This window comes from Dama dama, chromosome 28, assembly GCF_033118175.1.
Source record: "Dama dama isolate Ldn47 chromosome 28, ASM3311817v1, whole genome shotgun sequence".
In the NCBI taxonomy this organism is placed as follows: domain Eukaryota; kingdom Metazoa; phylum Chordata; class Mammalia; order Artiodactyla; family Cervidae; genus Dama; species Dama dama.
The window spans coordinates 58,276,420-58,299,444 of NC_083708.1; the positions used below are offsets into that span (position 1 = coordinate 58,276,420).

The 23,025-nt window shown below is 42.6% G+C and overlaps 1 protein-coding gene across 1 annotated transcript in view; it reads left to right on the forward strand.

Annotated features, from left to right (window-relative positions):
* Positions 1-21,931, forward strand: part of RRAGD (Ras related GTP binding D) — a 32,700-nt gene extending 10,769 nt beyond the window's left edge. Inside the window, exons 2-7 of the mRNA XM_061131579.1 lie at positions 1,847-2,142; positions 8,802-9,001; positions 9,922-10,036; positions 10,721-10,863; positions 15,538-15,686; positions 18,941-21,931. Coding sequence (XP_060987562.1) covers positions 1,847-2,142; positions 8,802-9,001; positions 9,922-10,036; positions 10,721-10,863; positions 15,538-15,686; positions 18,941-19,092 — 1,055 coding nt within the window. The 3' untranslated portion in view covers positions 19,093-21,931. The remainder of the gene's footprint in view (positions 1-1,846; positions 2,143-8,801; positions 9,002-9,921; positions 10,037-10,720; positions 10,864-15,537; positions 15,687-18,940) is intronic.
* The last annotated feature ends 1,094 nt before the right edge of the window (positions 21,932-23,025 follow it).

Below are 23,025 nucleotides of genomic sequence, written 5' to 3' on the forward strand. Positions count from 1 at the left end.
GATTATCTATTTAGTTTAGTATTGCTTTCCCCCATATTCTGTAATTTTTCTTTTTGGAGCTTGTTTGAAGAATAATGGGACTTTAAAATTTTATTCTTGATGTCTCTCTTACCTTTACTTCACACTTTCCCTTGTTCTGTCCCTTTGTACTGTGTTCTGAGAGACTTTGACTTTCCAGTCACTAATGCCGTGTTCATCTGCTTATTCTGCTTTTCAATTCATATATCCTCCCCTCCTGCCAATTATGTTTCTGTTTCTGAGATCCATTAAGACCCTTTTCCATAACTGCTCTTTTTCTGAACTGTCCTTGTTTCGTGAATGCCACATTTCTATCTTTGTCTATATTCTGCCTTTTTCTTAAAATGTTGGTTTCTTTTCTTGATCTTTCACTGGGTTTTATACTTGGTCTTTTATTTTCGTCAGTCATGAAGCTGTTTTTTTTTTAAAGTTGGAATATATTTCACATACCATAATATTTGCCTTTTCAAGTATATAGATCAGTGGTTTTAGTATATTCACAAAGGGATGCAAACATCACTGCTGCTTAATTCCAGAACATTTTCATCACCCCAAGGAAAACACATAACCATTATGGTCACTTCCCGCTTCCCCCACCCTCCAGCCCCTGGCAACCACCACGAAGCACCTTCTGTCTTTATGAATTTGTCTGTTGTGAACTTTTCGTATAAACAGAATCAAACAATCTGTATTGACCTTTTATGTCTTCTTTCATTTAGCATAACGTTTTCAACGTTCATCATGTTGTGGCACAAATCAATACTTCATTCCTTTTTCTTGGCTGAATAATATTCCACTATGTGGGTGTACCACATTTTTGTTAACTCATATTTCAGCTGATGGCCATTGGATTGTTCCTACTCTTTGGCTATTATGAGTGGTGCTGCTGTGAACACTCGTACAGATTTTTGCTTGGACACATGTAAGTTCTTTACTTCTAGGAGTAGAATTGCCGGGTCATATGGTGACTCAATGTTTAAGCTTTTGAGGACCTGCCAAACTGTTTTTTCAAAGCACACCATTTCATGTTATCCCCAGCAGCGTATGAGAGTTCCCATTTCCTGACATTCTCACCAACACTTGTTATTGTCAATCTTTTTTAACCCATCCTAGTGGGGTATGATGTGGCATCACATTTTTTTCATATGTATTGCCTTTATGACTAATGATGTTGAGCATCTTTTCATGTGTTTATTAGGCATATGTGTATCTTTGGAGAAATGTCTATTTAAATCCTTTACACATTTTTATTGGATTATCTTTTTATTGTTGAATTGTAAGAGTTCTTTATATATTCTGGTTACTAGTCCCTTATCATATGTATGATTTGCAAATGTTTTCTGCTATTCTGGATTGTCTTCACTTTTTGATGTGTCCTTTGAAGCAACAAGGTTTAAAATTTTGATGAAGTCCAAAATTGTTTCTTTGAGGCATACTTCAAATAAACAAGCATCTCTTTAGCAAACACTGATGATCTGGGCAAAGAAGGACCTTACTCTGAAATGCTAAAATGGATTCTTTCCCTATATAGTCTGTTCCAGGAAACCTCTAGTCTTCCCACTCTAGAGTTCCTGCTTGTGATGGGAAATTGCCCAGGTTTTCGGGCCCTCTGAGATGGTGTGAGAGATGGTGATGCAGCATTTTTCAGGATTTTTCACTTGCTAAAAGCTAGCCTCTTGATGAAGGAGTGATGTAGTTTGCTCTTTCTGTATTTGAAAAGGTAGTATTGTCTGTGGGTCATAAAGCGTGTGTAAGGCGGAAGTGAAACTCCTCTCACTAACCACTGTGACAGCCTCTCACCTTCCTTCTTGTTTTGTGGTTTTCCCAGTTCTGGACTTTAGCGACCCCTTCAGCACGGAGGTAAAGCCGAGGATCCTGCTCATGGGCCTAAGAAGGAGTGGCAAGTCATCCATCCAGAAAGTCGTCTTTCATAAAATGTCTCCGAACGAAACTCTGTTCTTGGAGAGCACGAACAAGATCTGCCGGGAGGACGTTTCCAACAGCTCCTTTGTTAATTTTCAGATATGGGACTTCCCAGGACAGATTGACTTTTTCGACCCCACCTTTGACTATGAGATGATCTTCCGAGGGACAGGAGCGCTGATATTTGTCATAGACTCCCAGGTAAGGCTCCATCTCGGTGTCTGGCGGGACTGCGATGCCCGACCCTTTGCAATCGTTTGGGTTTGGGTTTTAGGGTCAGGAGTAGGCATTTCTACCAGACTAGCATTTCTCAGTTGTGGCTGTCTGGCTTTGAAAAGGGGAAGAAAAATCTCCCTACACGCAGCCCTGACCAACAAGCAGTGTTCGGGAACTGTGTGCTCTCGGCAAGCCTAAAGAGGACGTCCCGGCGGGAGGGGACCACCGTGATGGCCACTGAAAGCAGGTACTCCTGGCAGATATCTCTAAAAGATCACAGGTTCTCTGCAACAAAAATACATGATTAGCTACATTTCAAAGTGTTTACTATTTCCTGTGAAGATAAAGTTCTCTGAGTGTGAACATTTTTCTTCTGAATCAAACTATTGCAGTTCCTACTAGTACCCCGTTAAGGCAGCGTGACTAGCGTGTATTTTAGAGGTAACTAAATGCAAAATGTGAAATTTGAGATACATATATTTCTTTCTACTCAATCTGTGTATCTGTGCTTGACTAAGGATTTAGCATCAGTTCTATTTTTGGTTTCTGTTTGTACTGAAAACCTTCTTCACATAAGGTGGCTATGGGGTGATTTTTGCTCTAGCGTTCACTCAGTTATTTAAATTCCTTCCAAGTTGTATCCCCTAGGTTACCTGACTTTCTATCACACAAAAAAATGTTTTTTGTGGTTTATCAGTAGACAATCCTGATTGTATTTTCATTTTAACTTTGCTGAAAGCAAAGAATTGGGAGCCGCTTGGCTGGAGAAGAACCTTATCACCCAGACTTGAAAGTCACTCACTTTATTGGTGTTCAGACCAGCCTTCTGAATGGTCTCTTTGGTACCCTGGGCCATTCTCCTGTGAAGTGGGGGAGGGGGCTGATGGTGTAAGGGCAGGAGGAGAGGGAAACAGCAGGACTAAAAATGCATCTCAGGCAGGTCAGTCTTAGGAAGGAGCACAGTTAGCAGACTGGGACATTGACATTGATGTTTTTCAAACTATTCCACATACAGTTACTCTTAGAAAGTATCCCCAATGGTGGGCCAGCCAGAAGGCCCTCCCGAGGGCTCTCTTTTGCAGCTGTAGGGGATTAAAAGTAACAAGTCCTACAGGAATGCCCTAAGCCAACTCCAAGCTCAGGTCTCAGTGTTTGCCTGAAATTGTAGACCTGCAAATGGACAGGTGGGGCTGAGCCTCTTGCGAGCCCAGTCGTGTTGGGAAGGAAGGGCTGTGAAGACCATCGGTAATAATGGTTCTGAATCCATGCTTGCAAAACTATTCTCGGACAAGACTATTCATGCCTGAGAGCATTGTAAACTCACTCATGGATCGAGGTGCCTGTTTAATATAATAATGAAATTTGCAACTCAGCCTTTTAGTTCCAAGTGACTGCACGGTGAACTTGTAGAGCTGTGGGAGCATGGCCGGATGGTTAGAAGTTCTTTTTCTCCTTTGTGTGTGGGGTAGTGGGGTAGGGAGGCTGTCCATTCCAATATCTGATCCATGGACAGCCGTGTCTCTCTTCCTGTGGGCCCATCCAGAGATGTACGCCTCTAGCACCTTCATTCGGAGAAGGTGATGGCACCCCACTCCGGTACTCTTGCCTGGAAATTCCCATGGACGCAGGAGCCTGGTAGGCTGCAGTCCATGGGGTCGCGAAGAGTCGGACATGACCTAGCGACTTCACTGTCACTTTTCACTTTCATGCATTGGAGAAGGACATGGCAACCCACTCCAGTGTTCCTGCCTAGAGAATCCCAGGGACGGGGGAGCCTGGTGGGCTGCCGTCTATGGGGTCGCACAGAGTCGGACACAGCTGAGCGACTTAGCAGCAGCACCTTCACTGGGTCCAGGCGCTGCTGGGAGCCACACTCTGCTGGCTGTCCTGCTCATCCTGACCTGTTTCCTGGCCCCTCTGTGGTTTTGGCAGTATCCCCGTCTTCCTGTCTGAGGTTGGCCAGCACCATAAGTCAGGAAGCTTGAAGCCCAAGAGGAGCAGCCGGCGGTGGACGAGCCGCCGTGGGAGGGGAGGCTCCCGGGCTGTCACGCTCCTCTGTCTCCCCTCGGCCCTTCTCTCCCCGAGTCTTGCGGCTGCTGCACGGGGTGGCTATGGCCCTGCCCCCGGGTAAGTAGACTCCAGCCCTGACGCGTCACTTCAGGCCTGAGACTCAGGAAGCACTTCACATCAACACCAGATTGTGTGTACGTACAACTTACACTTACGGGATTTGAACTGCCAGTGCAAGTCTGTCTCAGGTGTTGATAATACAGATTTAATGTGATAAAATAGGGACACTTGCCAGGTTTTTCATTGTTTAGGGTGTTTTTATTGCCTCAGTAATCTCCCCTTTTTTGGTTTGATTGAAATATAGTTGATTTACAATATTGTATTAGCTTCCGGTGATATATAGTAAAGAATATATATGTATATATTCTTTTTCAGATTCTTTTCCTTCTAGGTTGTTACAAAATCTTGAGTATAGTTCCTTGTGCTAATCGGCAGGTTCTTGTTGGTGATCTGTTTTATATGCAGCAGTGTGTATGTGTTGGGCTTCCCAGGTGGCGCCTGCCAATGCAGATGCAAGAGCCATCAGTTCGATCCCTGGGTCGCGAAGATAGCTTGGAGTAGAAAATGGCAACCCAGTATTCTTGCCTGGGAAGTCCCCTGGACGAGGGATCCTGGGGCGCCCCAGTCCATGGAGTCACAGAGAATCGGACAGGACTGAGCAGACACACTAGACAAGCGAGTGTGTATATGTTCATCCCAAATTCCGAATTTATGCCTCTCCCTCCCACACTTTTTTTAAATTTTCTGTTTTTAGTTTTTTTTTGCCTGTTTTTTAAATTGCCGCTGTAATTCGGTTTTAATTTAACCTGAGCGTGAAAAGTGGACTTTCATTGGGGTTGGTAAACGTGTTCTTTCTTTTGTTTCTTGGCTTGCTGGGTTTTGTTTGGGCCACTGGGTTTTGTTCCAGCCACAGGGCAACGAAATGAGTAAGAGTAAGAAACACACCTTTTTAAGTTACACTTCTTAAAAGGTAGGGAAAAGCATTGTTAAAAGTTGTCATTTACTAAAAATAAGGAATATTTAACTTTAACGAAGCAGTTTCCAAGTCTGCCTAATAGACTTATCTGTTGGAAGCAGACTGTAAAAAATCCCCTTTGTGGGGATCTTTACTTGTTGTGATTGCAAACACGAAACAAAACCGAACTGGAGGAAAGTGTCCAGCAACTCTTGAAGGTCAGCGCAGGGCTCTAAGCAGGACTCTGTCTGACACCTCCAAGTTTTATTTTTCGCTTGTGAATTCCTCACAACCGCAGGATTGCCAGATACATATATCACCAAGGAGAAAAATGTGTCCTCCCATAATGTTGTGAAATAAAAGAGAGCGAAAGCATCAGGAGTGATGTCCCGTGAACCGCCCGCCCCGGGCAGCCCACAGAATGTCTCCCCCCAACCCCAGGAGCTGTCACTCCTTTCTTTTCAATAATTGTATTACGTGGCTGTGTTGTGTCTGCACTGCTGCTCGGGCTCTCCTCTGGTTGCAGAGACTGGGGTGGGGGCGGCTCTCTAGCCGTGGTGTGATGGCTTCTCATCTCAGGGGCTTCTCTTGTCGATCACAGGCTCTAGAGCGCAGCCTCAGTGGTTGTGGTGCGCTGGCTTAGTTGCTCTGTGGCCTGTGGGGTCTTCCCAGACCAGGGATGGAACCTGTGTCTCCTACACTGGCAGGCGGACTCTTTGCCATTGAGCCCCCAGGGAAGCACCCCCACCCTGCCCCGGGAGTGACTTCACAGGTGCTTGGGGTCCAAACTAGAGTGTTGGCTTAACTCATGTTGATGATTGTGGTTGTGACCCGCCTGTAATCCCTAGATCTAATTTTAGAATAGGAGCCAGGCAATGTGTTTTTCCTTTTTTAAAATTTGTTGTAGAAGATAATAAGCACAATAGGAGAAAAAAAATCACTCACCGTCTCTCTGCTCTAGTAATCAGATATTTTCTTCTTTGTCATGTCATCTTTTAGATCTTGTAGATCTGTACCACTTCATCAGTTTGCTGGTAATCAGACCATTTCATGTGCTTGGCAGGGAGGTTAGAGGAATGATTTCTAATCTTTTGAGATCATGATACACTCTTGACCTTGGCTGCTTCTGCTTACAGACACATGCCCTTCACTCCTCTCTTCAGTTAGAGACATAACCAATAACACTTGTTGAAGTGTAACTTCCACACAGTGAATGGCACTCACTTTTTAACCAAATATTTACTTGGCTGCATTGGGTCTTGGTTGCAGCACGTGGGATCTTATTTCCCTGACCAGGGACTGAACCCACGTCCCCTACAGGGCAACGCAGATTCTTAACCACTGGACCACCAGGAAAGTCCTAAATTACATTCATTTTAAGTGCACAGTTCAACCACTATACACCTTCTAACCACCTTCCGACTTTAAGAATGTTTCCACCACGCTGAAAGCTTCCTTTGTGGCCTTTCTCAGATGTACCCCTCTTTCCAGGTTTCAGCCTCGGGCTGATATGATGTGCTTTCTGTCTCTATAGAATAGTTTGCCTTGTCTAGAATTTCTATATGTGGAATTGTACAATCATGACTTTGTTTTTTATCTGAGATATTATAATGTGTTAAGAAAGTGCCCCAAATTATTAAACTAGACTTTCTCCAAAATGCTTAGCCCAGCATCCAATCCCTGGAGGAGGAAATGGCAACCCACTCCAGTATTCTTGCCTGGAGAATCCCATGGACAGAGGAGCCTGCTGGTCTACAGTCCATGGGGTCGCGAGAGTCAGACATGACTAAACCACACCACAGCGTCCAATGTTTATTCTTCATTTTAAACAGCTCTTTAGAATGTGAAGGATGAAAATGACTGTCTGGTCTTTTTCTCCCTTCATAGCTTCCTGTTAGTATCTTAGTATTTTGATTTATCTAAAGACAGGGGATACATTTTTTTTTTTAACGGGCAAAGTATTTTAATAGACATGTGGCCAAACCAGACATAGAGTTAGCAAGTGAGCACGAGTAAAGATGCTCAAAATCACTAGTTATTAGGAAAATGCAAATCAAACTATCATGAGATACCACCCCATGCCAATGAGAATGGCCAAAATTGAAAAAGACAAAAACAAACCACCCAACTGGTAATACCCAGTGTGAGGAAACATGGAGAACAGCTGAAGCTTCCACACTGCTGGTCGGAGTGCAGAGTGGGGCAGCTATTGTATTATTTTTAGCTTTTTATTTTATATTGTAGCAGATTAACACTGTTGTGATAGTCCCAGGCGGGCAGCAAAGGGACTCAGCCACACATACACATACATAGGGCTACGTTTTTATTAATCAGTTTGGGGAATACAAGAATGCCCCAGAACATCCCCTGTTTTATCGGCCTTTCTTCATTTGTCCAGTTTTGGAGTCAGAATGAGCGGGTGAAAAGTCCTTTAAATGTTGTTCTGAAGATCCCTTTCCTTTTTGCTATAAAAACAAGTCCTATTGGGGAATTCCCCAGTTGTCCAGTGGTTAGGACTCTGACTTTCCACTGCCAGGGTCACAGGTTTGATCCCTGATTGGGGAACTGGATCCTGTAAGCCATGAAGCCAGGGGAAAAAGAACCCCAAAAAACCGAGGCATATTCATACCCTTCAGGTTGGCAGTGGTGAAGAGATCTAACAACCCTGGGTGCTGGTGAGAGTCTGGAGGAGCCGGGGTTCTTCCATGGTATCTAGTCAAGTTCAAAGTGCTCAGTACTCTGACCCAACAAGCCTGACTTCAGGGGAAGCCCTAAGAGACAAACAGGCACAGACATGTGTGTGAGACTGGCCACGTTGTCATCTTCCTGATCTCACACATTCTGAATGTCCATCAACAGGCAAGTAGGTGACAAATTATAGACCATCCACAATGGAATTTTATAGAACTGTTCCTAGGAATCACGCATTCGTTTTGTGCTTCAACAAAGGTGAATCTTACTGACACAATGGGCACGGAGAAGGCGAACTGTAATCCACAGGCACGTTGATATTGCTGTAAATTTTTAAATAATGTAAATTAATTCTGTATATTGTTTGAGGATACATAGGTATGTCTTAATAGTAATGTATAAAGAGGTGGGTGAGGCTAAAGGCAGAAGTCAGGGTACTGGTTACCTCTGGAAAGCGTGGGGTAGAGTGATGGGCTTGGCTGGCAGGATGGGGAGAAACACGGGGCTTTGATGTCTACTGTTTGATTTCTTAAACAGAGAGATGCATACACACAGGCTTTCGTTGTGTTATTGTATGGGTATCAATCTGTAGAAGGAGAAAAAAAACAGCATTGTGTTATTTGGGGCAATTCCTGTAGACCCCAGGGGTCAGCAGACTTTTTAAAAAGGGTCAGATGGTCATGATTTGAGGTTTGCAGGCTGTGCTATCTCTGAGGCGTTTCTACAGAGGAGAACCACTCAGCTCTGCCCGGGTGCCCCCATCCACCGTGTGTATATCAAGACGTGCCGTGGCCCTTAAATCCACGCGGTGCGTGTCATACCTCAGTAAGGCTGGGCGTGGGGCGAGGCGGGAGGCTGGAAGGCCGCCCAAAAGGCTTCGGCAGGAAGCCCAGAGAGGCCTCCCTGACCCGCTGCGCTCTGTTCTCAGGACGATTACATGGAGGCCTTGGCCAGGCTCCACCTCACCGTGACCAGGGCCTACAAAGTCAACACCGACATCAACTTCGAGGTGTTTATCCACAAAGTGGATGGCCTGTCAGATGACCACAAAATTGAAACCCAGAGGGACATCCACCAGAGGGCCAATGATGACCTTGCAGATGCCGGGCTAGAAAAAATTCATCTCAGGTGAGAAGAGAAACGCCTCAGGGGTCACTGGGGCCCCGCCGTCGTCGTGAGCAGTTGGCACGGACAGTCACTGACCCCTGTGCCCTGCTTTGTGCTGTAGACATCAGGATGGTGTTTGGGAAAAGTGAGCTTTGCGTGTGCTAACTCCAGTCTTTCAGAAAAGCGTTGGGGTTATAAAATTTTTTTTGGGGACCAAAGATCAAAGCTAAGCCTTCCTCATATGAAAATCACAGAAGAGAAAACCCATACACTGCATCCAGGAAGTTAATCGATGCTGAGGTTTACTATTATAGGTAGTATCTATAATCATAAGGAATCCTCTGAAAAAACCAAATAGAAATAAGTATTCACAGAGGAAAGCCACTTCTCTATAATTTTTGTGGGGTAGTATGTATGCATCATTCATTTGGCAAATTAGAAAAATGGAAAGATTGGATACTTCAGTATCAGTCATGTAGCTGCTATAACATGAGAGATGTGTATAAAGATGATTAGTGCAGATTCCCTTGGAGAATGTAAGGAATCTGACACAGGCACATGCATCTGCATTTTTAAGCCTTCTGGTCCAGCCAGTCGGCAGAGACGAGGCACAGTTCTTGCTTTGGGGGAGACGGACAGAAATGTCTTGTTGAGGTAAGTTCTTTTTTTGGCTGCACTGCATGGCTTCTGGGAACTTAGCTCCCCACTCAGGGATTGAACTCTGGCTCTTGGCAGTGAAAGTAGAGTCCTCACCCCTGGACCGCCAGGGACTTCTCATGTTCGTTTTTTACCGAGGTGGTTTTGACTTCTGCAGGGACTAGAATGTGTGTATAAGAGCTGTAGTGAATACAGAAGGCATGATACTGGTGTTACGACATAGTCTGAACAGCCTATTCCTCAGTCAGAGGTAACAAGTGATGAAATACTGTTTCATCTTTCAGCTTTTATCTGACAAGCATATATGACCATTCAATATTTGAAGCTTTTAGCAAAGTGGTTCAGAAACTGATTCCACAACTTCCCACCCTGGAGAATTTGCTGAACATCTTTATCTCAGTAAGTAAAGAATATTATCCCATTAGAGTCATTCGTGGAATTTAAGAATAACATTGCACGAGTGCAAACAATCTTATTTCTGCTTAGTCTGACAGTACTTCAAGGTCTCTGAAATATTACATTTGAAGATTGTGCCTACATACTGTTTTAGGTCCGTTAAAATTTAGCTCCCCAAACAGTTTCTATACTTCACTGGTATAGTCGGAATGTTTATTGAAGCTGTAGGCAATCATTCAGTTTTAAAAGAGTCCTGTCAGAGGTAGAGGGCATAAAAGTTGATTTTGGCTGTAAGATATATGGTGTTGAATTTTTAAAAATCTGTTTAACACTATGAATAAATGATATGATGGCTGGCTGAGTCCTAAAAACTACCAGCTCAAAGTAGAATTAGTTGTATTCACATTGATTCTCACTGCACAATTTTGAGTTTGTTTGCTTAGACTTTTAAAATCTACTTTTTAATTTAAAGTCAGTAAAATTTGTGTGATAATTTCAGTTTTCATTTCTTAAGTAAATCCATTATAAAGATGTTCATGATAATGAGGTTTAAACTGTAATAAAATGGAACAACTGAAAGTTTTGCTAGTTCGTATTTAACACTAAGGATGTCATGTCATTTTATGTAACCATGTCATGCTCTAAAACCAGCTATCCTTTTAAGGCAGACTCTCCTTTTTGTTTCAGAATTCTGGAATTGAAAAGGCGTTTCTCTTTGATGTGGTCAGTAAGATTTATATTGCAACAGATAGCACCCCTGTGGATATGCAGACCTACGAGCTCTGCTGTGACATGATCGATGTGGTCATTGATATTTCGTGTATTTATGGGTAAGTAGAACATTCTGAAAGGCTACCGTCAAGCAAGTTTCTCTTTTGTAACCCTTGAGGTATTTTGAATTTACTTATTTGATCTTAATACTTTTATTTGAAATGATTGAGATCTATAAATACACCATTTAGTATGTGATAATAATAACAAAAAATTGTTGAGTAAATGCATGGGCATTATGCTGATAATTTCATTGCCTATATTATACCATTGAATTCTTCAGTATTCCATGAGGTGGGAATTACTACTCCCATTTTACAGATAGGAAAACTGAGGTTCAGAGTGGTGAAGTTTCTAACCCCAGCTCACACTATCATTAGGGAACGAAGTTAGGATTTGAGCTCATCTGATTCCTAGTTCCTCTATTGAAAAATCTGTCACGTATCATGATGTCATGTATACTTGAGGGAAAGTATTAGGATCCTTGGATTTCTACATAAATATCTCACATTAACCATAGTTCTGTTACCTTCTTTATAATAGGAAATAATGGCTGGATTTTTTTTTTTCCAATATACTTTTGACTGTCTTTTGCTGTGGGTAGCAGAGAACTACAAAACTAAGCAGACATTACCTGCTTAGTATTACGGTCTTAACCTTAGAAAACTGAACTTCTTGTACATATAAAAGAATAAAAAATAAGGAATGAGGGAAATTGATTTTGTTACTGGACACAGAAATAATTCCCCATAATAGTAAATTTGCTGAATTCAGGATTTTGTACAGAGTGAGTGTGAACTGTCTTATTAAGGCATTAGGTTGTTGCTGCCTGTTTATATTGGATCTCACAGCCATTGATGGGGTAAAGCGTTTCTTCATCTTTCTCTTTGCTCACTGGCTGTGGCCTGCTTTATGCAGCTTTCTCTGCCAGCTTCTAGGGAGCCTTGGTCTCACCACTTTCTCCTTCCATTCAGTTCAGACTCTTTCTGTTAACTGTTAACATACATGCCCACCCACAGTCCCTTCCCTTATGAAACAGGGAAACCAATCCATACCTCTCAGGACAGTTCAGTTCAGTCACTCAGTCGTGTCCGACTCTTTGCGACCCCATGAATCGCAGCACGCCAGGCCTCCCTGTCCATCACAAACTCCCGGAGTTTACCCAAACCCATGCCCATCGAGTCGGTGATGCCATCCATCCATCTCATCCTCTGTCATCCCCTTCTCCTCCTGCCCCCAATCCCTCCCAGCGTCAGAGTCTTTTTCAATGAGTCAACTCTTCACGTGAGGTGGCCAAAGTATTGGAGTTTCAACTTTAGCATCAGTCCTTCCAATGAACACCCAGGACTGATCTCCTTTAGGATGGACTGGTTGGATCAGTCCAAGGGACTCTCAAGAGTCTTCTCAACACCACAGTTCAAAAGCATTAATTTTTCGGCACTCAGCTTTTTTCACAGTCCAACTGTCACATCCATACATGACCACTGGAAAAACCAGAGCCTTGACTAGACAGACCTTTGTTGGCAAAGTAATGTCTCTGCTTTTTAACATGCTATCTAGGTTGGTCATCACTTTCCTTCCAAGGAGTAAGCGTCTTTTAATTTCATGGCTGCAGTGATTTCACCATCTGCAGTGATTTTGGAGCCCCCAAAAATAAAGTCTGACACTGTTTCCACTGTCTCCCCATCTATTTCCCATGAAGTGATGGGACCAGATGCCATGATCTTAGTTTTCTGAATGTTGAGCTTTAAGCCAACTTTTTCACTCTTCTCTTTTACTTTCATCAAGAGGCTCTTTAGTTCCTCTTCACTTTCTGCCATGAGGGTGGTGTCATCTGCACATCTGAGGTTATTGATATTTCTCCCGGCAATCTTGATTCCAGCTTGTGCTTCTTCCAGCCAAGGGTTTCTCATGATGTACTCTGCATATAAGTTAAATAAGCAGGGTGACAATATACAGCCTTGACATACTCCTTTTCCTGTTTGGAGCCCGTCTGTTGTTCCATGTCCAGTTCTAACTGTTGCTTCCTGACCTGCATACATACCTCTCAGGACTGCAGTGAGGATGAAATATCATTAGGTCTCCCCTGGTGGACCCCAAATGTATCTGCCATTATTATTTTTTAAAGTTAAAGTATTTAAAACTTTTTTTCCCAAAGTTTATTTATTTGGCTGAGCCACATGAGTTGCGGGGTCTTAGTTGCCTGCCCAGGAATTGAACCCAGGCCCCTTGCAGTGGAAGCGTGGAGTCCTAACCACTGAACCACCAGGGAATTCCTTATCATTATTATTATTATTAAACACTGGCTTTAGAAATAGACCTTATTTCCCAAGACTGCTGCCTTGCAATATTCTCTTGTTTTTAAACTGTTAAGTGGATGACCTTGAAATAGTCACGGAGGATGAAAGTTATCCTGATTATAGTTTAGATGATTGTCATAATCAAATAACAATGAATAGCACAATTAATCTGGCACATACTCAATGATATGCATAATCATTATTTTGCCATATGGTAATTAGACATAAATGGTAAGTTGTTCATGGAAACAATGTTAATCAGTTACTTTTATCCAGCTCAAACACACACTGGGAGGAAGGGGCCGGGCAGGGGAGGGAGCAGGGCTTTACTGGCAGATTGCTTTCCTGTGGTGGAATGCCGTGGGCCTGGGAACCTGCCCTGTTGAGTAAGAACCAGTCTGGGTCCGGGTCACAAATGGGGCATACGTTCTGGGGTTTCTTGAGACTGTTTGCTAGAGTGACCACGACCCAGCCCGGGGGGCCTGCAGAGGGTAGCTGAGGGTGCGTGCCACAGCCCAGGAAGCAGTCCGCCTTGCCATTGGAGATCCTAGAAGCAGGTGACCTGGTCTGCCTAGGAGTCTCAGCTGGGATTTGAAAACACACACAGTTTCAGATAAGGGAAAGGTATATGACATCCTCCTTTGTCCATAAACAAGATACAGAACTGGATATGGCAGTGTCTTCAGAGGGCCCAGTTTTGATCACAAAGGCATATCAATAATGATAATAGCAGTTAACGTTGTACATTTTATATGCTCTCAGCACTATGCTTAGTGTTACGTACATGTTATTTCATTGCATTAGGAAACTTTGAAGTAATCACTGCTAATATACAATGAAGAAATCGAGGCTCAAAAAAGTGACTCAGTTTGCCCAAATTTATACAGTAAAATGAGAAAGCTGGGATTCAAACCCAAGTAATTTGTGTTTGCAGGCCACACCTTTTCTTAAATATTTATTTATCTTTTTATTTTGAAAAAATTTCAAATCTATAGAAAATATGCAAGAATAGTACAGTGAACTCCAATATACCCTTCTCTGGGATTCACCAGTTTTTATCAGTGAGCCTTATTTGCTCACTCTTTTTCTAATACAGTTGGCCCTATATGTGAGTTCCACATTGACAGATTCAACCAACCAGTGGATTGAAAATATTCAGAAAAATATTCCAGAAAGTTCCAAAAAGCAAAACTTGAATTTGCTGCACGCTGACAGCTATTTCCATAATATTTGCATTGTATTGGGCATTTTATGTCATCTAGAGATGATTAAAAGTATATGATGAGGAGGAGGAGTGGGACTTCCCTGATGGTCCAGCAGTTAAGACTCTGGGCTTTCACTGCACAGGGATGGGTTCGATTCCTTGTCGAGAAACTAAGATCCCGCATGCCAAAAGGAAGTAAGAAAGTGGGAAGATGTATGTAGGTTGGGGCTCTCCGGGTAGCACTACAGGTAAAGAATCCACCTGCCAGGGTAGTTAGACCAAGAGACACAGGTTCGATTCCTGGGTCGGGGAGATCCTCTGGAGGAAGGCGTGGCAACCCACTCCAGTTTTCTTGCCCGGAGACTCCCTTGGACAGAGGAGCCTGGTGGGCTACAGTCCATCGGGTTGCAAAGAGTCAGACATGAATGACGCAACTCAGCATGCACACATGCATGTGGGTAGGTTATATGCAGATACATGAGGAACTTTAGCATCTTTGGATTTGGGTATCTGCTGAGGGGAGTCTTAGAGCCAACCCCAGGCCCTAAGCCTGCTCCGTAGGGATGACTGTACATACACATTTGTTTTTGCTGAACCATTTGGGAGTAAGTTACAGATCATGATCCTTTGACCACAGCTGTTAATACTTGAACGTCTGTTTCTTAATAACAAGGACATTTTCTTACAGGACCACAGTTTAATATCAAATTAAGTCTATTTAACATGACTTCATGACTCTATTATCTAATATAGAGTCCTTTGTTAAATTTTATCAGTGGTCCCAATTCTTTCTTTTATCGCAGTTTTTTCCCCCAGATGAGGGATCTAGCCCAGCACTTGACCGCCTCTTCAGGCTGCTTTATTTTGGAAAAGTTCTTCACCCTTCCTTGGTCTTCAGGCTGTGCTTTAGACAGCCTGGTTGTTCTGTCACGAGGAAACAGGGAGCCCTCATGGGCCGTGGAGAGGAGGAGAGCTGGCCTCCATCCATCACTTGTGTCCTTCAGGTCCATGAAGAGTTCAGCCTCTTGGGTGTCAGTAGGACGCTGACCATCATACACTGTGTACGTTCTTGGGATCGGGTGTTTCTGAGATATTTAGCTGGAAGGCACTGTAAGTGTAAACTCCCTATCGTTATGATTATCACTCTTTGTGATAATCCGGTCTTGTTGCTGGGTAACAAATTGTAGTTCTTAATGGTCAAATATGTTTTGGTTTCTGTTCCCATTTAGCCTGAAAGAAGATGGAGCAGGAACCCCCTATGACAAGGAGTCAACAGCCATTATAAAGCTGAATAATACAACAGTTCTCTATTTGAAAGAGGTGACAAAGTTCCTGGCTCTTGTGTGCTTTGTCAGAGAGGAAAGCTTTGAAAGAAAAGGTAATTTTTTGTGTGTGTGATTTAAATGAAGCATTTCCATTCAGACGGATCCTGCCTTTCCTGCTCGTTGAATGTGGGTGGACAGCAGCCGTGCCTCTGGAGGCTGCCAGACTTCAGTCTCGGGCTCCCCTTGGCTCCTGCCCCCCGCCAGTGGGGTTTGGGGATCTGTGAAGCAGCGTGAGGTGATAGTGGAACCAGACCCCTCTCCCAGGGAGGGGCCTTAGGTTTTCCAGGAGCGAAGCCAGCTGGGGTGTTATTGCCTGGCCGTAGAGTCCCTTACCCGAGGGAGGCCCAAGGCCTCCCTCTTGGTCCTCACTTCTAGAAGGCTTTAGGGACGCTGTGACCACTTGTCCTCCCCGTGTAAAGGGTGAAACTCATGCAGTCTTAAAGCTAGACATTTTTAAACTTCTGTTCAGCCCTTGTCCATTCTTTAGTCCTAAAACACAGGGGTGGCATCGTGATTCCAAAAAAGGGAAGATACTAGTATACTTAATAATGTCACCAAATATTTTTTAGGACCAAATTGAGTTTTATTTTGAAATAAAAGCGATTAACCTCTTAAAGATACTCATATTCCCTGTCCCCCATCTAAACTGGGAAATATCAGCTTACTGATGTAGTTAAGGATTTTTGCTAGTAATTAGGAGATGATGTACCCTAAATGGAGAAGGAAATGGCAGCCCACTCCAGTATTCTTGCCTAGAGAATCCCATGGACAGAGGAGCCTGGCAGGCTGCAGTCCATGGGGTTCCAAGAATCAGACACGACTTGGTGACTAAACCATTACCCTAAGTTCCCAACAAAGTAGCAATAATAACATTTTCTGAAATAGCCTTTTTTTCTTATAAGTAATACATGTTCATTATTTAAAAATGCTTTGAAAACTTAGGGTATACAGAGCAAAATAAAATCACTGAATTTCACCATCTTAGAGCTGAACCCCGTGTTAAATTTCTGGGGTTTTCTTCCTCCTTTTCTGCCTTCCTGTCACTTTTCTCTTCTGTTATCCCCTCTTTCCTTCCTTTCTTCCAACAAAACTGGTGCCATTTTGTCTATATAATTTTTTATCCTTTTGTTTTCACTTATTTGTACCCTGAAAAACCATACTTTGTATGGTGCTAAAGATAGGGCTTATTCTGTTCATGTCTCTGTTCCTATATTTGTCAACAGCCTTTTATGAAAGAGTGAAATAAACAGCACTCTTTGTATACAGTTCTTTAAAAGCCTCAGTTGTGAATTTTCACTTTTAAAACTCCAAATGCAGGAAGATTACTGTTGTGTTTTAAACGTGCACAGATGAGTAAGTTGACATGTGTCAGGAATCATCAGTTGTCTCTCTGAAATTTCCTAGAGTTGAGTTCTCACTGAGCCAAAGCCCTTTAGCTAAGCTTTCTGCCTAAGGCAGTTAGTGGGACACATAGGTAGAGTTTTGAGGTGGCGCTCACATATCTTACTCAAACTCCCACTAAATAAAATCATGTCTTTGGTCCCTGTTTCTTTCTTTTTTTGAAGTTCATGTTTTATTTGGAAGAAGGTTCCAAGAAATAAAAGTGAGGACGTGGGGAAATAGAGAAGGGAGGGAAAAAAGCTATCTTCAGTGGCAGCGTTATCCGCACTTCTTTTTTTTTTTTTTTTAATCCTCACTTCTTTTTATTTATTTATTTTTTTTACTTCTTTTTAAAAATACTTTTTAAATGCTATTATTTAAAAATTTTTCCTTTTATTTCTTTGGCTACACCGTGAGGCATGCAGGATCGTGACCACTGGTGCGCCAGGGAGCTCCCTTCTGCTGAGGGAATCTTGGAGAAGCTCTGTGGGCAGAAAATAGACCCACCCCCATTGGACATGCAAGGCGGCCACTTTGTCCCCCAGGTCTCATACCCCGTCATGAGGGGCACCCTCAGAGGCTTGTATTCCCATAGCCCTAGTACCTGTCTGCGCGCCAAAGGAAGCCTCCGGCAGAGCAGAAGTGCCCCCACCTGGGCTGGCTTACTTCTTACTTCTTCCCGGCTCTTTCTCACCGGTCTTTTCCTGAGGAGACGGTTTCTTAGATTTGTCGCGCTGTGGTCACTGTCACGGCAGAAGCAGCAGAGGGCGCCACTCAGGGTTTCCTGCTCCTGGAAGCTGAGAGGGTGTTTCTTACAGTCGCTTGTGGTTAGTTACGTGGCTGCTTTGAAGCGTCCCTTACCTTGGCTGGAATCCCAATCCCATTTTTTAAATTTATTTATTTATTTGGGGGGCGGGGGTGTTGGGGCTCCTGAAGCATCACCTGAGTGGATGGAAATATTCTGGGGGCTAGTTATTTTAATAAGTTTAAAAGTAGTAAACTTTAAACTTCCTGATCCCTGGGTCGGGAAGACCCCTGGAGAAGGGGAATGGCAACCCACTCCAGTATTCTAGCCTGGGGAATCGGCAGGCTGCAGTCCGTGGGTCACAAAGAGTTAGACACAGCTAGTGACTACCACTTGCACTTTCAGAGGCAGTAAAGGGAACCCACTGCCTTATCCCGACTGGTGTACACATCACACTGCTCTCAACACTTACATGTTGGCGCTGATGATCTGAAATGGGCTCAGGACTTGGATTATCTTTTATTCTATTTTTGTATCATTAATTTCTGAAAACTCAAGAAAATTCTCCCATACTATTGGCCGCTTAAAATTTACTTAATATTGAAACACTGAGAGTGTCATTGATCGTTGAATTTCTTAGCTCAGAGTTGACCCGAGGTGATGATAACCCCTCTGAAATTGGGGACTTTGTTTTCCCTAGGGCTTATGACAGTAGCTTAAATATTTCCTGAATATCTTTTCAGTAAATGCTGATTGATGGGGATTGTGACCTGGAGATGTAAGCTGACCTCCAAGTCAAGGTCCGCCTCTGTTCAGAGTCAATTTAATAATGCCTTTTGGGGAAAAGATATAATAAATATTTCACTGAAGATATATCTTAATTGTTCTTACAGTTTTTAATTCTGAAAGATTTTTTAAAAGGGCAGTTCAGCTGGTTTTTCAAAACTTTGGGGTCATAGACGCTTTTGAAAATGTGGTATATATTCTGGAACCTTTCGTTTGTAAAAATATATACTCACAAGACTTTGCCTGCAATGCCTGAAGCTCGGCTGCAGACCTTCTAGGGAAGTCTGTGGACCTTATGTTTTCTCCTCTACCGCCCCCTACTGGCATTTCCTCGCTATGGCTGACTTGAAAAGGCTTCTAGGTGGCACTTAGAAATATTTTTGTTTTCTTCTCCAGGGCTGATTGACTATAATTTTCATTGCTTCCGGAAGGCCATCCATGAAGTGTTTGAGGTGAGAATGAAAGTCGTGAAATCGCGAAAGGTTCAGAATCGGCTGCAGAAGAAGAAAGGAGCCACCCCCAACGGGACGCCTAGGGTGCTGCTGTAGGTGGGGTTTCAGGAGCATCTTTGGAAATCAGACGTTTCAATGAAGCTGCTGCCCTGTGTTGCACTAAAGGAAGAGGAGGAAGGAGATGGGGACACAAGACACACGTTTGTTGTAAAAAAACTCAAGGAAGAGGAGGAAGGAGATGGGGACATATGACATACGTTTGTTGTTAAAAAAAAAAAAAAAGAGATCCTGCCACCCTTTCTTTTAATCTTCTCTTTTTTAAATAAAGTAAGCACTTTGAAGCAAAAACTTGTATATTAACAATGAAGTGAAATCTACTGTAACTTCATTACACAAATGTAAACTTTTATGGTCTGTAGTCAGAAAAAATCCTGTGTGCGTACTGCCAGGAACTGTATATATTTTGCACTTTTTCATGTTTTCTTTTTCTCATGGAACTAAACTTTGATAAAACAACTTTTCTAAGCTTTGTTCTGTCCTTGGTGTCTAGGACATGCATACTGAGTCCGTATCTATGGGGCAAACGGAAATTAATCAAAAAATGATGCATTAGCAATGACTTTTTTAAGCATGGGAATCTTTGCTACCAATTGTTGAGAAAAATCATTTTTCCATGGAGAACAGCTTGGGGCGGCAAGCTCCAGGAGCAATAAGACCTGTCCCCTGTTTATAACGGATATAAATAGATGTTTTATAGAATAATATTAGCACCAAACTTATCTAAACATTTCTATAGCTGTGACAGTGCTTCCCTCCGTGACAGTTTTTATAAAACTCTTTACCTCAACAGACATCTCTAAAACCATTTTATACAGAGAGGTTCTTTCTTTCTGCTGTGTTATTGTTGTCTTTTGGGACCATATTTCCAAAATGGTGCCAATCACTGGAGAGAAATGGGAATGTCGCTGAATTGCAGGGTTTCCGAAGGCTTTTCTGTACCTGCCACTGAGGCTAAAGTAATATCAGAAGCTACATGGTTTCCCAAATGGAGGTGACTAGCATTTGCAGATTTAAAAATATATCCAATTTTAAAATATATACAGTTTTTCGCCTCTGTGGAATGGGCCTCTTGCCATGCAAGAATCCAAATGTTTATTTAGGACCAGTTTCTTTCTTTCTCCTTTTGACATTGTTCCACAACCACAGGCAATATTTCAGTTCTCGGCCACAGAACTGAATCCTGGCGGGCACATCCGTCACCTCTGAGTCTCCTCAGCTGTGGCAGCGTGCCTCATGGACTCTGCTTGTGCCCACCTACGACTGAGCCAGGCTCGGCTCGCCCGCAGCATGCTCTGCATGGCTGAGAAAGCCATCCTGAAAACTGCTAAAGGGCAGGGGCGAGGATGACCAGAGGAGGCACTGTAGTTAGCTCTGTCTGTTTCTATGAGATTCTTCCTCTTGTGTGTACTTTAGACCAACAGCACGTGAAGAGATTCTAAATCTACCCTCATCCCAAACCATTCCAAGTAGATAATTCTAGTCCATCCCAAGGCTCAGTGCCCTAAAGCACGTTGACAGGTATTAGAAAATATTCATATGTATATATTTTTAGCAGAGCCTCGTAGGGATAGCAATGCTGATCGTAGCAAAAATGGATAGTTCCTAAAGCAACTTTTCCTTGAGACCATCCGTGGCTTCTTTCTATCCTCTCCTCGTCCATTCTTCCCAAGTCCTATTCCTTTGAGGCTGGAAACTGCAATTTAAGGTGGTAGCTGATTTGAGGTTTGAGCCCTCCCAAGGATCTGTGCATTTTGGAAGGAAATTTGTAAAAATCATGAAGGTGCCCTAACTCCCTTCCTCATGATTCGTGCTCAGAAGCGCTGTGTAGGATCCCAGGGGCTCCAGGGAAGTCTTTTTCCTAATTTCCAAACCTATAACCAACATGGTACCTGGAGGCTATTCTTACAAATCTAATTCTTTAATATTTTTTACACAGTGTTTCTTTCTGAATGTGCAAATACAGAATCACTTTTCTAAAACAACTTTATCCTCAAGACAGAGACATTTGCCTAACTGGTAAATCACACGTTACTTAGGTATATATATTAGTGTAACTAGGTGGAGCTTCCATTTTTAAGCTGGGTGTATGATGGGCTTTGTTAAAATGTGCCTTAAATGCCTACTACTTCAAAAGCAAATGATTCTTTGGGGGAAAGGCAAAGTTAATGCTATGGCATCAGACCCAAGTTCATGGTAGTAAGTACACTCTTTTGATTAATGACACTGATATATAGAAACTGCCTCAAAGCCATCAGCATGGCGATGACCTCTTAGTTAAAGAAAATATAGGAGTTACGTCTAAGCATTCAGTTTCTGGAGTCCGTGCTATTGGAATCACAAAATCTCTTCAGTTCCTTTTTCACTTGTTTTTGATATGGGACTTAGCTTTCTTACGTGTGGTCACTTTCATGTCTCAAATCCACCACTATAAATACATATAAGTATACAAAACAATGTGTAAATATGAAGCTCAAATACATGGCTATGGTGACTGCTCTGGAATATTTGTGATCATTTTCAAAGGTTGAGAACTTGACCTAGAGGTTTTCAGGGCAATTAGAACTTACATGTGGGGATGAGACTCTGAATTATCATCTTTGTTTAGTTTCGGTAATATAGATTAGCGTATATGGCCAGAGTGGCATATTTCTTTTCTTTTTCAGAGTGGCATATTTCTGATGGAATAGACATTAAAAACTGGTTGACATTCACAGACTACTATTTTGTGAACATAATATATTTTGGACCCTTAACTATAAAATGAATAAAAACACAGCAATATTGTTATGTACGGGTTATATGCGAACTCTGTTTGAAATATATTCAAGAAAAACAGCTGAATTGTCTTGATTATTAAAGTATGGTATGCATTCAATTCATGTGGACTGGATGTAATTTGTAATCAAGTATAATATTCATTGGGCTTCCCTGGTGGCTCAGTGGTAAAGAATCTGCCTGCCAATGCAGGAGATCTGGGTTTGATGCTTGGGTCAGGAAGATCCCCTGGAGAAGGAAATGGCAACCCACTCCAGTATTCTTTCCTGGGAAATCCCATGGACAGAGGAGCCTGGCTGGCTACAGTCCATAGCATTGCAGAAGAGTTGGATATGACTTAGTGACTAAACAATAATATTCAGTATTATGTTTTATTTGAGCAGGATGTTATTTATAACCATTGTTAAACCATTGCTTTCAGGAATATTAGCTGCCAGTTTAAAAGCATGTGTTGTGTGCTCATGATTTGGTAAGGATCTCATTTTATTTCAGGCATGTTCATAACTTATCTTTCTGGGATCAGAATGGTCTCTTTCCTGAAAAGGAAGCATGGTCTTTCACATTTGTGAGGTTGCATATACTGTGCGTGCATATCACTGCTTCATCAGACCTGCTGGTTTCTTTAGATAAATGTGTTTGTCCTAATTAACCAGCTCTCATATTAGGGAAATGAGGATACATTTCTCTATTTAAGTTGGATTTACTTTTTTTTTTTAAATTCATCTCTCCATGGTGCTGCCCAGGTGGCTCAGATAGCAAAGTGTCTGCCTGCAGTGCGGGAGACTTAGGTATAGGTTCGATCCCTGGGTCGGGAAGATCCCCTGGAGAAGGAAATGGCAACCCACTCCAGTACTCTTGCCTGGAAAATTCCATGGACGGAGGAGCCTGGTAGGCTCCAGTCCATGGGGTCACAGAGAGCCGGACACAACTGAGCGACTTCACTTTCATCCCTCCATACTTTTGATGGGGACATGGTTGTTTTGGCTGTAGAACTTCCTTCAGTAAGCTCAAGATTTTGATTCTTGCTGCTCTGGCCCTAATCCCCAGCCATCTAAAAATTCTTTTCCTAAGAGTCCACCTTTTGATTCTTAGTAAGATTCCACCGTATAATGACTTTACAGGTACGCTCAAGAGTTCTCCGAATGGGCTAGCATAAGATGTTATATATGAAATCCTGTTTCTGATTGGAAAATC